At 40.1% G+C, this 16,282-nt stretch overlaps 1 protein-coding gene across 1 annotated transcript; it reads left to right on the top strand.

The window, feature by feature from the left end:
- Positions 1-397: 397 nt before the first annotated feature.
- Positions 398-14,867, top strand: mtpap (mitochondrial poly(A) polymerase; the record flags this gene model as incomplete). The annotated part of the gene is made up of 9 exons (XM_080049867.1): positions 398-578; positions 1,204-1,370; positions 1,815-2,042; positions 3,035-3,259; positions 6,732-6,943; positions 8,419-8,645; positions 10,692-10,784; positions 10,901-10,974; positions 14,013-14,867. 9 exons carry the CDS (start codon positions 398-400, stop codon positions 14,355-14,357), a joined length of 1,752 nt encoding a protein of 583 aa, XP_079905993.1. The 3' UTR covers positions 14,358-14,867.
- Positions 14,868-16,282: the final 1,415 nt, after the last annotated feature.

Here is a 16,282-nt window from a genome sequence, read left to right as displayed (position 1 = left end):
TTGCTCTATGTAGCCTAGGTTTCGTTTTCCCTATCTTCTGTTTTCTAAGATGAAAAACAAATTACACGTCGTAGATAGCTGAAACGCAGGGTGTCCCCTTGACCCCTTCCAAAGAATCGTTGGGTGTTTTCCTGTGGGAAAATAGCATTTTGATGCAAGGTGTTAAGAAGTGTTTCTAGAAATTCAACATAGGCTACTATTATGCCAATTTAATTCAACAAAGGATGATACATACATACTATCATTTACGTAATTATAGCTGTAGGCCTAATAATAATAGCTACCAGGGACCAAACTAGTAACCATCCACACTTGTGTTTTTATGACCCATATTCGCCACAATGTGTCCGATTTGTTACTTCTCCGTTGCCGTAGAGTACAGTAGACATTCTCGCACATGCGCATTTCGACCAGTGTCGGAGCAGCAATGGCGTCCTCCATTGCAATGTGCAGGTTACGAATAAGGGGCAGGGGCAGCCTGCTCAAGTGCCTGCAGAAGGTCGATACATTCCTTCATAGACATATTGGAACAAACCTTGTGGCCGCGAAAGCCGAATCACTTCAGAAAGAAGAAACAGGTTAGTATACAGAGCTGTCAAACTGACAGCCAGAGTTAGCTTCTCTGATAGCCCCGGTAGGCTACACACCAATGAGTTAACGTCAGTCCGAACGTCATTCAGAAATAGCCATGGTTTGGGTGGTAATAATTAGCTGTGGGCCAAAACGCCTATCTTATTCCATTAAAACTAAAGTATTTAACAACACGTAGTGCCTTGCTACAATTCGGCATTGTTTTAATTCGCCATGGAGTCCTAGTTTATTCAAGACATCTCCATGAATGATTTCAGATGAGATTTGATTTAGATACATGCTGCTGTTGGGATGATCATATGTACAGTAGGCCCATGCCGAATTGAAGAGTTTATTTCAAAGGTTGCTCTATGTGACATGTGGAACTTGTGTGTTTAGTGTGACCTGCTCTACACCTATTTGCTACACCAATTACGTTCTGGCCTTGAGTATTGGGTTATTAAGGGCACACTTGTAAACATACAGTGCTGACATCTTTAACAGCCTCAACAGTTGTCTTAAACAACAACAACAATACTATGCTAAACTACACATGTAAGAACAATGGCTAGTTATAAATGAATGCCTCCCTCAAATATCAACCTGTTGAAGACTCAGCTTCTCTGTTGTCAGATGAAAGGGACAGCCGCAAATCTATGTATGCTGTCCAGGAGGAGAGGCAAGCACAGGCAGAGAGATCCGTCCTCATCAGCTGCCACTCCAGGACCAATGAGAAGAGGTTCCTCAAGTATTTATCCAAACACGGAGATATCAATAAGTACTTCTTTTATGAAGGCTATGTAAGTGATTGACCAAGCTCCTCTCATCCTACACATCCACACAGAACACAATGGAGTGGTGTGTAGCCTACAATAAATATATGTATTGTTTAATTAAAAAATAAACATAACATATATGCATACATACATACATACATACATACATACATACATACATACATACATACATACATACATACATACATACATACATACATACATACAAACACATGATGCATACATAAATGTACAAAAGCTTTACTCTTGAAATTCAAGAAAATCACAAGTCATTATCTCAAGCCATGGACCCCCCCATTGGTTTATATTAAAATAGCTCTAACTTTCAAAATGACTATTTCCTGTAAATAAACTATTTCCTTTTAATTGTTAAAAATGTAGATGTTTTTCCAATCAGAACAACAGTATTTTGTAATGCATTGTCTGTGTATTGACGCTTTACTCCAGGGCATGTATGCTGTAGTGGAATTTGCCCAGCGGGAAAGTGTTGCCTCGTTACTGGAAGAGGCCGTCATACCCAGCGTCAGCCACGAGTCCACGGTGCCTTTTAAATCCAGACTGCTGCTGCTGAGGAACCTGGGAGGCTCAGCGGACTCACAGTCAGGCCACCAGCTCCAACCGCAAACCACAGTCCCCATCAACGAGCTCATACAGAGGCTGTCCAAAGAGGAGAGTGTAAGTGATGTTGGCTCAATGCTTCTAGATTTCTAGTAGTGTGGCCCTCATTTACTAACAGTGGTAAATCACACAGATTTGTGCTTAAACCGTGCACAAATTGGTGATTTATCAATACTTTCGTACCTGAATACATTCGTATTCGTGTAACAAATTTGGAACTTCCTCAGACCATGCATGCTTGACTGTCTTACAAAATGTATATACACACGTTTTAACTAAATGCATAGCATATCAAAACCACATTCATTTAAAAAAAGGTTTACGCAAAAATTACTCAATTTTCTTTTGAGGCAGGTAAGAACGTTTCCACTCACTTATCAGTTAAGGAGGGGCGTTGTCATGAAATTTGCCAGTTGGTAACTTACATTCAAACTATTATTTTTTGAATTACTTTTTTTTGGAAATGTTTTAATAAACATGTAAATGTGGCAATATCAACTTGATTATGTGTTAATCTGCATTTCTTTATAAGATAGAAATCTACAAGTTGGATAAAGCCAGAGTGAGACATCTTCATTTCCTTTTGACAACATTTTTACACAACAGATTTTGGATACTGCCTTTTTTCATTTGATAAATCAAATAATACTATGTACAGGTCTTAAAACATACATTTCCTGCATGTTTTTCAGAACAAAATGTATCGTAAAAGGTCAACATGTGAAAAAATCCTTCTGTAATAACCTTCAAAAGGGTGCTAAGACACAATATGGACACAAACAGACAAGGTTTACTACAATAAACACATTTGTATAATGTAATAATGTACATTTTGAACCTTTGATGTAATAAAAGTATGAAACAATGTCTGTTCTAACATTGCCTGCAGTGTCTCACCTTAAAGGACTAATGCATTGATTGAATTTCAACTTTAAAGACAAATAAACATGTGCATATTTTATTAATGAAATGTAATTCAGTCTTAAAAAAAGATCTGTGCATTCAGGGTATTATTGACCAATGTTTTGTGTCTGCTGTGTTGCCCTCAGATAGACAGACAGGTAGCCGCCCTGACAGAAGCCTACCAGCTCACAGAGGAGAACAGCAGACTGCGCTTCCTGGTCTGCTCTCTGCTCCAAGACGTCGCTGCTGCTTATTTCCCAGAATGCACCATCAGGCCGTTCGGCTCCTCGGTGAACGGCTTTGGAAAGCTGGGCTGTGACCTGGACATGTTCCTGGACTTGGACGGCATTAGCGGGAGGAACAAAAAGCTGGTAAAAATAATGGGAAAATCAAGGATATTCCTTTAGTACTAAGACTAAATGAGGTTGATTTGATAAAAGTAGTATTCAGTTGATTAACAGGTTGAATTCAGGTAGAGAGCCACCCTAAAGTATGCACTATGCACTTTGAATGTTTATGTTTATTGTATGTTTGTATTAATCTGTCGTTTTGTCCATCGTTGTCTGAGTCTGTATGTATTTGTAATTATATGTGCTGTTTGTACTTATATGTTTTTTTTAAATGTCCCCAAATTCCCCTTGGGGCAATAAAGGTTTATCTCATCTCAAAAGCAAAGCCAACATGTTCAGTTTAGAAAATAGAAGATAAATACAGAGTGATACATCTAAAATGAAAGAAATATGTTTGATTTATTTTTATATATGGTAGTATTAGGGACCACATAGAACCAGACAAAACAAAGCATAGCCTTCCCAAAACAAAAGGAGTTGAGATGAGCTACCAGCTGCTTCAGCCGCAGTCATTTGCTGCCATTTGTGTTTTGTTAGGGCTGAGTTTTGCACATTGCAAACTAAAGACAACTGTGAAAGACAGAGACCAAAACATTTTTTTTTTTTTTTTTTACGACATACAGTCATATGAAAAAGTTTGGGAACCCCTCTCAGCCGGCATTATAATTGACTCTGCTTTCACAAAAAAAATATAAAAGTGGTATGTCTTTAATTTACCAGGAACAGTTAAGTACTGGGATGTTTTCCAAACAAAGATTTTTTGAAAAGCAGTATTTGGTTGTATGAAATAAAATAAAATGTGAAAAACTGGCTGTGCAAAAATATGGGTACCCTTGTGGTTTTGTTGATTTTAATGCCTGTAACAGCATGTAAAACTGATGACTTTAAACACAAAGTTGGTTGGATTATGTTGTTAAGCCTTGAACCTCATATAATTGTCTGTTTAATCATGAGAAAATGTATTTTAGGTGCCTAAATGCAAGTTGCACTTCTCTTTGACTCTCTGCTGAAGTGAGACAGAATGGGATCATCAAAACAGCTCCCAAAAGATCTGAAAAACAAAGATTGTTCATTGTCATGGTTTAGGGGAAGGCTACAAGAAGCTTTCCCAAAGGTTTCAATTGTCAATTTCGACTGTAGGGAACGTTGTCAGGAAATGGAAGGACACAGGCATAGTGGCAGTTAAACCCAGGCATGGCAGACCAAGAAAAAAACAGGAGCGGCATAGGTGGAGGATTGTGAGAATGGTTGCACACAACCCACAGATCACCTCCAAAGGCCTGCAAGAACATCTGGCTGCAGATGGTGCATCTGTACATCGTTCAACAATTCAGCGCAATTTGCACCAAAACATCTGCTTTTTATAAAGACCAAATAACTTAATTTTTGTCTCATCAGTCCAAAGCATTTTCTTCCAATATGAAGCTGGCTTGTCTAAATGAGCTTTTGCATACTCCATGCAACTGTATCTGTGGCGTGGGCGCAGAAAGAGCTTCCTTCTCATCACCCGGCCATACAGATGTTTTGGTGCAAATTGCACTGAATTGTTGAACCATGTACAGATACACAATCTGCAGCCAGATGTTCTTGCAGGTCTTTGGAGGTGATCTTTGGGTTGTGTGCAACCATTCTCACAATCCGCCGCATATGCCGCTCTTGTACTTTTCTTGGTCTGCTAGACCTGGGTTTAACTGCAACTGTGCCTGTGTCCTTCCATTCCCTGACAACGTTCCTTACAGTAGAAATTGACAATTGAAACCTTTGGGAAAGCTTCTTGTAGCCTTCCCCTAAACCATGACAATGAATAATCTTTGTTTTTAAGATCTTTTGGGAGCTGTTTTGATGATCCCATTCTGTCTCACTTCAGCAGAGAGTCAAAGAGAAGTGCAACTTGCATTTAGGCACCTAAAATACATTTTCTCATGATTAAACAGACATTTCTATGAGGTTCAAGGCTTAACAACATAATCCAACCAACTTTGTGTTTAAAATCATCAGTTTTACATGCTGTTACAGGCATTAAAATCAACAAAACCACAAGGGTACCCATATTTTTGCACAGCCAGTTTTTCACATTTTATTTTATTTTATTTCATACAACCAAATACTGCTTTTCAAAAAATCTTTGTTTGGAAAACATCCCAGTACTTAGCTGTTCCTGGTAAATTAAAGACATACCACTTTTATATTTTTTTTGTGAAAGCAGAGTCAATTATAATGCCGGCTGAGAGGGGTTCCCAAACTTTTTCATATGATTGTATGTACTTCGGTTGCTTGACAATCATTGAATTTTTCAAGTTGTATATACAGTGTCAGTCTGTGGTTTAAATCAAAGAACCATTAGCTCTGTAAAAGATTTACATAAATTCAGTTATCGTCGCCTCCTGCCATCGCTTAATGATACATCGTTGACAAAGTTATGTGTTTTAAAAGCATCAAAGTCATTTGGAATTATATGGGCCATATTTTATGAGGAACTTCCCATAAGAAATCCAATCCTGGTCGGAATGACTGTACTTCTAGTTCATAGGTTGTTCTCTTGTTATTAAGGTGACACAGTAAAAGTGGACAGTTTAATTTCAACAGTATCTCTTTTCTTTATCCCCCTTACTTTAATGGGAATGAGTATTACACACTACAGTGTAGTCAAAAGCAGATAGAAGTTGATGCTAATTCATAAACGACTTTATATGGATAATGATTGACTATTGCTGACAAATACTACTGTAGTAATACATAATACATTTAAACGATGTCCTTATATTTGTGCTCAACTACATAATAGACATGTAAGTGTCTTTGTACTGCTTCTCAATGCTAAATGGGGTGCTTACAAGTTTTACCATAATAATAAGGTGAGACTACAATGAAGGAGATTGCCAGGGATTGTGATAAAGTAACTATATATCGTTCAACGTGTGTTTGCATTTCTGTGTAGAAGAGTATTTGCCATCTCATGTAGAGCTAAACCCATTAATCAGTTAGTTACTCAGGGGTTACGAAGTGTCCTTGGCAAGATACTGAAACCCAGATGGAAATTGCTCCAGGTGGTCAGGCCCGTACCTCACATTAGCGTGTGCGTGTGTGCGCGACTGTGCTGGTGCATGTGCAGACTCTTCACTGTATGCACCTTTGTGACATTTAATAATCTTAATGGAGAAAAATAATCTGCAGAAAAGTCAGCTGCAGTAGCCCTGGTATCAGGGGTTTTATTATTCATTTTGATTACCAAAGACGAGCACGTTTTGCATTGGAGCCAGGTTGAAATACCTGCTGATAACTATATTGAGTGTTTTTTAAACATGAGTTATCGTCACTGACCATTTTCACATCTTCACTACTTTTTCTTTCAACTATGAGAACTTTTGTGGCCCCAATATTGTGCATAAATGTTTTTATTTTTGGAAACAAATACGATAGTGTGAAGTAAACTAACTAGTGTGTATAAAATCGATTCAGGGTCATTAAACATCTAAACCTTTTCTATGTACAGCCAAAGTCTGGCTTGTCCCTGGAGTACCAGCTGAAGAGGGCCAACTCTGAGCGAGCCGTCACCCAGAGCATCCTGTCCGTCATCGGGGAGTGTGTGGACCAGTTTGGACCGGGCTGCGTGGGGGTGCAGAAGATTCTCAACGCACGATGCCCTTTGGTCCGCTTCGCCCACCAGCCCTCTGGGTTCCAGTGTGACCTCACCGCCAACAACAGGTACTCACCTTTTGCACATATATCATAAGACAATGCAAACAATAGGCCTTTAGCATAGAAGTGATTCACTGAAGAATGTCAGTTTCAGACAGTTGTAAGGGGGTCATGTCACGAAATGTCAATGGGAGTTGGTCATTGGCCCTCTTGCTTAACAGAAACTTGCCAGCTTGTGTGTTGTCCTGTATACTGTATTGACCACATTGGCGTTGCAAAAGCCCCAAACAGAAACTTGACTGTGGCAGGAAGTTGCTCGGATGGTTCAGTTTGCAGCATGCCACGGTGAAACTTAACCGAAGGGCCAAAGGAAGGGGGAGGGTTGCTTTTGCGTTTCACTTCTTCCCTTCCAAATTGTGGTCCCTTGTGCCTGTCGTATAACACAAGCAACTCACACACACACACACACACACACACACACACACCTGCTAACGTACAGAAAAACCACACTGCAGTTTCTAAGGAAATGGCTGAACCAACCAACTGTGGGTGGATGTGAGGGGGGACTTTTCTCTAATCCTGTTGTGAGATCTTTGAAGCGCAGCACTTTTTTTCTGCGTCACAGGTGTGAGTGTGTTTGAGTGTTCAAGGAAAATAAATAACAGCTGAGTATCATTGAGGCTGTAAAGATGAAGGCTGCTCTCTGGTGGTGGTTTTGCTATGATATTCGACGTAAGGCAGTGTTTCATTTTCTGAACTCAGAAGACTAAGACATATTTGGGATCAAATTGTGCTAATGTTTGAATTACCTACATATTACTATACGATATACAGTACGTTGTTAATTTTTTTTAAACCACACCTGCATAGGTACTGTGTTTAATTACAGGTCTACAATAATCAGGTAAAGAACAGACAAACCTTTCATTTCAAAGAGTACACAACCTACAAAAACTGTCCAAAAGGGATCTTCAGTGGAGGTGCTTAAGAGTAGATTAACTCCAAGAAGGCTTGGACTGAAATTGAGAGGTTTTTAAAACTTTTAATATATATAAATATATTCAGCATATCACAAGACAATAATGAGATGCCTTAACTTCTAGTAAAGAAGAGCACTGAAAATATTTAACCATTAACATACGTTCTAAAGACAGACATACTTAAACACGTCAGGTAGTTGTACTGCCGAATGAATCCACATTCTATACAACTACATTCAAATATATTGCAAGTATGTCATGTGCTGTTTGGATGAATCAAGATGGATCTAACTTCTTATCAACCCTGTGTGGGGACACCAAACCCAGCATTCATTTCCAAGAGAAGTATATTTTACAACGAGCATGTGCTATGTGTGTGAGCTGAGTAGAGTTCATTGTAATTATTTTTTCGAAAATGGAGCAAGCTATAACAAAAACATATTTAAATACATTGTTTATTATTCAACCGTTGAAATGTTCTACTCACACATTTGAGTGGTTACAACACCACCAATCAAATCACGCAGCACAGCTAGTTGTAATTGGGTTTTACATCCACAGGGTGGCGATGAAGAGCACAGAGCTCCTGTACCTGTATGGAGGGCTGGACCCCCGGGTGCGCTGCCTGGTCTTCACAGTGCGCTGCTGGGCCCGGGCTCACGCCATCACCAGCAGCATCCCCGGAGCCTGGATCACCAACTTCTCCCTCACCGTCATGGTGCTGTTCTTCCTGCAGACCAGGAGCTGTCCCATCATCCCCTCTCTGGACCACCTCAGGGACCTGGCAGGTAACACACACAGCAACACCTTTTACACACCAAGTAGCCTGTCATTTTGTCCAAGTACATGCTGTATATCATGTACTGGCAAGGCATGTTTATTTATATAGCACAATTCAGACACAAGGCCATTCAAAGTGCTTTACAGGGTGATGAAATACATCAAGATTAAAATACATCGAGTATAGAATACCCATTAGAAAAGTGAATTAAAAAATATGAATAGAAATAAAACATTAAATGAAATTAAATGGGAAACAGGAAAGTCTTAAGACTTGATTTAAATGAGGTGAGAGTAGCAGCAGACCTCATGTTTTCATGGAGTTTGTTCCAGATATTTGGTGCATAAAAACTGAAAGCTGCTTCTTCTTGTTCAGTCCTAACTATTGGGGCTGTAAGAAGACCTGTCCCAGACCACCAGAGAGAGTAAATCATCTTTTTTTCTGTTATATGACACACTTTGGGCGTCAGAGCAACACATACCCCCATTTGCTAAACTTATTTCGACTATAGTGATATTTACTCACCCTTCCACTTGTACCCTTCTGTGTATTACCTTCACATTTCCGTACTATCTTTGTGAGCTTTGGCAGAAAGAGTTGGGACTTTAATATGATTTTTGCATCAATATTTTTTTAGTATGTTGTTGATTTGTCAGGTATTAAATTCACTCTGTAAGATAAAGAAAATGGTAGACCACTTGGTTATTGTACTGTTATCAATATTCTTATATCAAATCAATTCTGTACTCTTTTGTATTTCATTTGAGGATTTCATTTCCCCCATATTCCCACTCCTCCTAACTGGAAAAGGTTCAACAACAAAAACAGTAGGCAGACGATTGGGGAGGCAAAAACAAAAGCACAAACTCCAATTCCTTTTTTTACTGCACAGCAAAGATGAATCTGAAATAGAAATATTACCCTATCAGATAGTGAAGTCCATAAATTATTTGCTGGACTATACCAATACATGTGTAATAACGGACCACATTGGTAACAAAAACAGGAAACGGATACACTACTTTTCTAAAGTTTGGAAACACCTGTTACATTGACGTTTCCCTCAATAAGGACTATTTTAAAATCATTCAAAACAATGTAGTTCAGACACCAAATGTATTAATCATATTTGTAATCGTTTTTCCCCCCAAAAGATGAATATTTAAATATTTATTAAATTACATTTGTGTTGAATGACATTGGACTACAATGGCACATTTTCCGCTCCTTATATTTAGGGAATCTGTTTTCTTTTAGGCCCCCCCTGGACTCATTGGTTAGAATGAATACGTTTAAACAATGATGTGTTAGTCCAATTTCCTAAAACTCAGATTGGCATAGTTTTTTTTTTTATTTACTTTTTAAATTTAGGATTTTGCTCCGTAAATGACTCGAGCACATACGTTTCCTTGTTGATGAAGTATGCGTACATGTATTGTATTACGTGAATGTGTCCTGTGATAATGTGGCACACCAGTCTGCTGCAGCTCCTCTCTGTATCTTCGTCACCTTGGCCGGCTGATAATTGCCTTCCAAAAGCAATCTACTCGACCCCCCCCCACCCCCCTTCCTCTTCCTCTGCCTCCACCTCCTCTCCCCCTGCCCTGTTTAGCGCAGACTCTATCACACAGAGTGCTTACAAGACAATAAAAGGCCCATCGCTCTGGGAAGGTTGATGACCCCGCCTTCTTCGGGACACACACACACGAACGAGCCGGCACACAGGCAGTTATTTAAACAGTAGCGTATCACAGACACACACACACACACACACACACACACACACCTCAGCCAGCCTCATTGTGGTAACAAGGGCATTGCTGGAGAAATAAAAACCAGCCAAGCAAGGAGACAATCCGTGCTCTCTTACACACACATGTACATGCACGTGCTCTCTTTCCTTCCCTTTTGTATTTTTGTTTTCCCCTCTATGCATGCACCTACACCATCCATCTTGAGTCTTGTTTATGTACACCGCGGTGCCTGTATGTATGTATGTATTTATGTATGCAAATCACTTACATTGTGTTGTCCCCGCTCTCGTCCCACCAAGGTCCCGCAGATAAGTGTGTAATTGAGGGGAACGACTGTACCTTTGTCAGCGACTTCAGCAAGATCCAGCTCCAGAGCAACACAGAAACACTGGGTGAGTGAGCACGAGAGGGTAGAATCCAGGGCCGTACGGGGCTACAATTCACTTTGATTTATAACCGGTGTTTCGTCAAAAACGGCTAACTCAACTTTTTCTTGTTTCGTCCTCAGAGCAACTGCTGTGTGAATTCTTTGACTTCTATGCCACCTTCGCTTTCAACAAGATGTCCATAAATATCCGAAAAGTATGTATGATTAGCCCCCACGGTAACAATTTTCAATATCTTTGGATGATTAAGTTATTTTTAATGCAGGTTTTCTATAATAATTATGTATCAAATAAATTGTGTGAAAACAATATGGCAATGTGACATAGTTATTAGGGAGTGGCTAGTGAACACAGTTGAGAAGGGAAAGGAGCCAGGTATTTCTCAGGGGTTGCTAGAGATTAAAAGCAGAGCTATGAGAGAGTGAGTTGAATTTGCATTCAGCAGATGACCCCAAATGAATGATAATGTTGGTCTGCGTCAGCTGGATGTGTAAAGAAGCAACTGCCATTAACTCTAAAGCTAATGATGTGGTACTGGTGTGTTTACAACTTGTTTCCAGTTTAGGATTTAGTGCTAAATTAAATGCATACCCATATACGTAAGCCCCCTTTCAGCCATGCACCATTTTCCAAAAATGTAACATTTCAACACATTAAAAGTGTGAAATGAATGCTGCAAATGTAGTCCCTTTCGCGTTGACATTGCAGCACGACACCAACTGCTGCTGTTGTGACTGAAACTGTGATGTCATCCTCGCAAATAAAGCTTTACCTGTAAATGCAAGGCCACATCCGGCTGATATTAGCTTGTTGCAGATACATCGTGTTGGACAATAGATATTGAGAAATACAAGAACAGAAATTCCAAAGATTGGTTTGTGTTATATATAAAGTGGCAGCATTATTGTCTTTGTCCACCAGAGAGCACTAATGAAATACACAATTGAAGGGATCCTGATCAAAAAATGTTTGCATGTCATGTGTTTATATCAAGAAAGAGGATATTTGCCACAAATGGGATTTTTGTGTAACTTTCCGATACCTTTTTCGGGTAATGGCCTCAAACCTCCAATACCAGTCAGCCTCTCCTCTCAACATGGTCCCTCCAGCCCCTTAGGCTATCCTGCTAGTTGGCGACATGGCTTCTGATCTGACTTGAAAAAAGCAAACCGTTGCATCACTGAGAAACCAGAACATAGAGGAAAATTCTCTTTTCAAAAAGAACCTCAGCATTAAAAGGAAAGCCAGTTCATCCTCCTTTTAACTTTTCCTCCCAGCCCCAGAGCTAGGCTCCAGCAGAGCAATCTGTTGGTAATAAAGGCAGTGTTTTGTGGATGGCGTCTTCCCACACACACAGATGACAGCTGTCCTTGTCATATGTGATTGATGCCAGCCCCATGGGGCCTGGCGCCCTTGAGCTCAGATCCCAATTAGGAGCTCCATCAGGCTTACTGTAAACAAACGCATATTTATTCTATTTAGACTGACATTCAGTCTGTTGTTGTTGTTGCCTGTGCTTGTGTAATACTTTTAATGGGCACTGAAACAGCCCCCACAGTGGGACTGTTCTTTATAAATATAATTGAGAGGAGAGATAGAGCCAAAAGGGTTGGTAATCTGTTTCCAAGTTATACTGTGTTCACAGTATTCAGGGCAAGGTTTTCCTTTTGTACATTCAGGACAGTTAAAGCTATAGTGTGTAACTTCTGTCACCCCCAGGAAGAATTCTGTAGATTCTGTAGATGTGCCAACAACACTGTTGGCACATCTACATGAGCTAAGCGCTTTGGTGATGGCACATTGATTTTATACCTTCTGCTCTACAGAGAGTTTTGTGGAGATGGTAGGCTTAATCAACTCTGTCAACTCATTTGACAGAGTTTGACAATTTTCTTCATTGCATTCTCTTTTTTTTCTTTGATGGTTCAGCCCCGTTATAAGTCATTATGACGACAAATAACTGTCTCAAACAAGGCTCCCGCTCCCCTTCCCTCACCTGGAGGGATAGGCTTCTCAAATCGCGTTGCAGCGCCACACTGAAATCTGCGACCAATATATAGATATGTGACCATAGAGCATGCACGAGCGAACCGAAAATCGGACTGGGTGTGCGACCAGACCAAAAGCAGTAATAAAAACTATATAAAAACGTCTTTCTTTGCACTGATGGTCTCGTTTGCTGTTAAAGGTAATTTATGATTATCAGAGGAAACATGAGGCTGTTTAAAAGATATTTAAATGTTACTCATAGCCGCTTTAATGTAAAAAACATATGCACTACAGCTTTAATTAACCTACCTCCAAACACGTTCCAACATTGAGTAATATCCTATGCATGCATCACTTGTTACTTTTGCCCGTATAACTTTATTTGATAAAGTAGGTGTTCATGCTTCGGTGGCACAGTATATGGTATGAGATGCTGGGACTTTGCTAGTGCTTGGTGTTTTAATGAATTGATGCCCAGGGAAAGAGAGACCCTGCGGCCTTATATATGAGACTAATATCGGGTTTGACACTGCGGGGGAAGCCTGCAGGTAGACTGTGGCCGTGACCCATACCTATAGGTTTCACCAGCGAGCGACAGCCATAAATCTGCTCCACTGTGCTACAATTCTCCGGCTCGCTCCCCTCCTCTTGACTGATGGCTTAGTGTTGCCATCGTGCGTCCCTCCAGCCTGCCACAGCTCCATCCCTTTACCCCTTCAGCCCATGAACTGTCAGGATTTAAGAAGGATGCGGCATGCAAAGTACCATGGAAGGTTCTTGACTTTTCTCTGACCCACATATTAATGGTTCATTTGATGGCCATGACTGTCAGGCAGAGGTACCGATCATGTATGCTTCAATATGTGTATAACAGGTTTTCATATTAGTCTAGCATAGCTGCGTGCCGACATTTCTCTTGCTAAGGCGATTACACACAGCGGTTTAATGACTCTCTCGACCAATCAACGGACAGCAGTGTGTAGCTCCACCCTTTTGGTGCGGCAGGGTTCACTTATTTTGGTACCCTTCCCATCTTTTGACAGTGGAAACGCAAATAAATAGGTGCTGAGCCACACACAACCAAATCACACGGCTCAGAGGTAACCTTCAGAGAACAAAAAAAACATGACCAACAAGCTAGATAGACCATAACATACTGTGCACGCAGGTCTTGTTGCAGCTGCTGCTTTTTTTTCCCTACAATGTGTTTTCATCTGCCAGCGTTGATTCTTTCCATTTCCACAGAGCAAAGCACAGAACAAGCCCGAGGTGGCGCCGCTCTACATCCAGAACCCGTTCGAAACCTCCCTCAACGTCAGCAAGAATGTCAACGCCACACAGCTGGAGCGCTTCGTGGCCTTGTGTCAGGAGAGCTCCTGGCTGCTGCAGCAGAGGGAGAACCTCTCACCCAGAGGGGCTAATGGGGGCAACAACACTGCCACACCCTGGGGACTTGCTGCCCTCCTGCTGCCCTCCCGGGTGGCCGAGATCAAAGGCCGAAAGAAAAGGAAAAGGGAGCCGGCCAGTGAGAGGATCAAGAGCTTGCTGGAATCCTTGAAGAATAACAATCAGCCAAAGAAGAAGAGCTAAGGACTCCTGGGAGAACTTCAGGAATTGGCTCGTTCCTCTTTCTTTTTTTTTAATGCTTTTAAGTCATTGCTGGATTGGTACAGTGGACTATAGTTCCAAAACATGGACACTGGAGGGTGCTACTGAGGCCTGTATGTGCATATGTTTGGGACCAAGAATACAATCAGCTGTAAAATTCAGTATGTAACTCCACAGACTTTGGTTGGAAACCAGAGTTCGAGCCCCGGTCAGGGCGGGGCCAGTCCAGTGAGGGTACTTAGGCAAGACCCTTAATGCTAACTGCCTTCCACCAGTTGTAAGTCGTTTTCGATAAAAGCGTCTGCTAAATTAAATGTAATAATGTAAAGGGGAGTGTTTGCTGTGTTCTTTACTATAGACTTACCTATTGTTATTAAAGCAAATACTATGGAAACTGATGGAAGTCTTACTAGATGCTCTTTTGGGAGCTAATTCTGTAAATGTACAGGTTTACTTGATTCAAAATATGTTGTATGAATGTTATAATTTAAACTGATCAACTACATCATTTATTCACATATAAAACTAATTCATCATGAATATATTTTTGTATTTAAGTTAGTATAGGCCTACAGCTGGAATAATCTAGCTTTTATTGCTTACACTCACTGGGTTTCATTATAAAAGACCTACTTCGCCGGTGGAAATATGAAGGTGTATTGAACTCTGAGATCCTATGTAGTATAAAGGTGCAAACATTTTAGAAATCAGTTCATCCTAGCCTGAGAAATTCAAACAAAATGTATGGTTAGGATTAACAGGACAGCTGGACCAAGGGAAGACTGAGGGAAGACAAACCTCATTAATTCTATTATGATAGTGATTTTATAATGATAGAACGCCGGTTCCGTATGGGGGAAGTATTCCTTTAAGCGGTGCGCCAGACAAAAGACAGTGAAAGGGTATTGGATTTGTCAAAAATGCATATGAATGTGTGTTTGCTATGAGTTAAGTAGTTGCAAACACTACAAATAAATATGAAACTCAAAAATAGTTTTCCTTTATCTCAAAGCAGTTGGTAGCAAAAGACAAAAACGTTCAAAGGGTACCTTCAGTAACTCAAAAGCCTTATTATTATTATTTTTGACTACTGTCTCTCCTCGTCTGTAACTTTATACTAGAGCAATGTTTTGCAACTTCACTGACCTGAAAACACCTGTAGCCAAACTCACAGTGATCACCTTTCTTTTCACCTATAGCTTTATCGCTAAAGCTAACTTTCATGATAAGTCTCCACTGTAAAGCTATTTATCCATTCTACAGACTGCCTGAGCTTTGTTTTATGAACTCTAAAGTATTCATTTATATCAAAAACTTAAAGGGAAAACAATATAAAACATATATTAAGCCACTAATTGGAGGATAAAGTATAAATATAAACCTTTAAATGTATATTTACATCATATTCAATCTATTTAATACCATGGTTAAAGTATTCACTTGAATTTCTGACACATTGATACCCTTATAATGTTCTTGTTGCTCTAAACTACAGGCTATCACTTTTTAAACAACATGATGGCAAGAAGAGTACAAGGAACACTTAAAGCAGCATCTCAAATGTTCCATCTGGATTTCTGCTTTTTAGCAGCACATGATCTAAAAGAGTGACATAATGGCGCTGGCGTGTGTTAAATTTATATAGAAGTAGACAGGCCCTCAACTTGGTCACCCAGTTTATTGGAACCAAAGTCAGCCAGCTTTGTGGTAAAGTCTGTAAAATGGATTGACCTCTTGAAACCCACTGGTTGATATGTCATGTTAAATATGTGAAAAGAGACGTACCACTTTCACTCTTCTCAATGCAGTCTCCAGCTTATAAGGGCTCTGTCCGCTAATACAAATGTCCACATTTTGGTCCAAACCGAAGATGGGAAGAATACAAGATGCTGAAAAAAAGGTATTGC

Source organism: Ammodytes marinus (assembly GCF_949987685.1).
Source record: "Ammodytes marinus genome assembly, chromosome: 21".
Taxonomy (NCBI): domain Eukaryota; kingdom Metazoa; phylum Chordata; class Actinopteri; order Uranoscopiformes; family Ammodytidae; genus Ammodytes; species Ammodytes marinus.
This window is presented reverse-complemented; position numbering and strand designations above follow the sequence as displayed.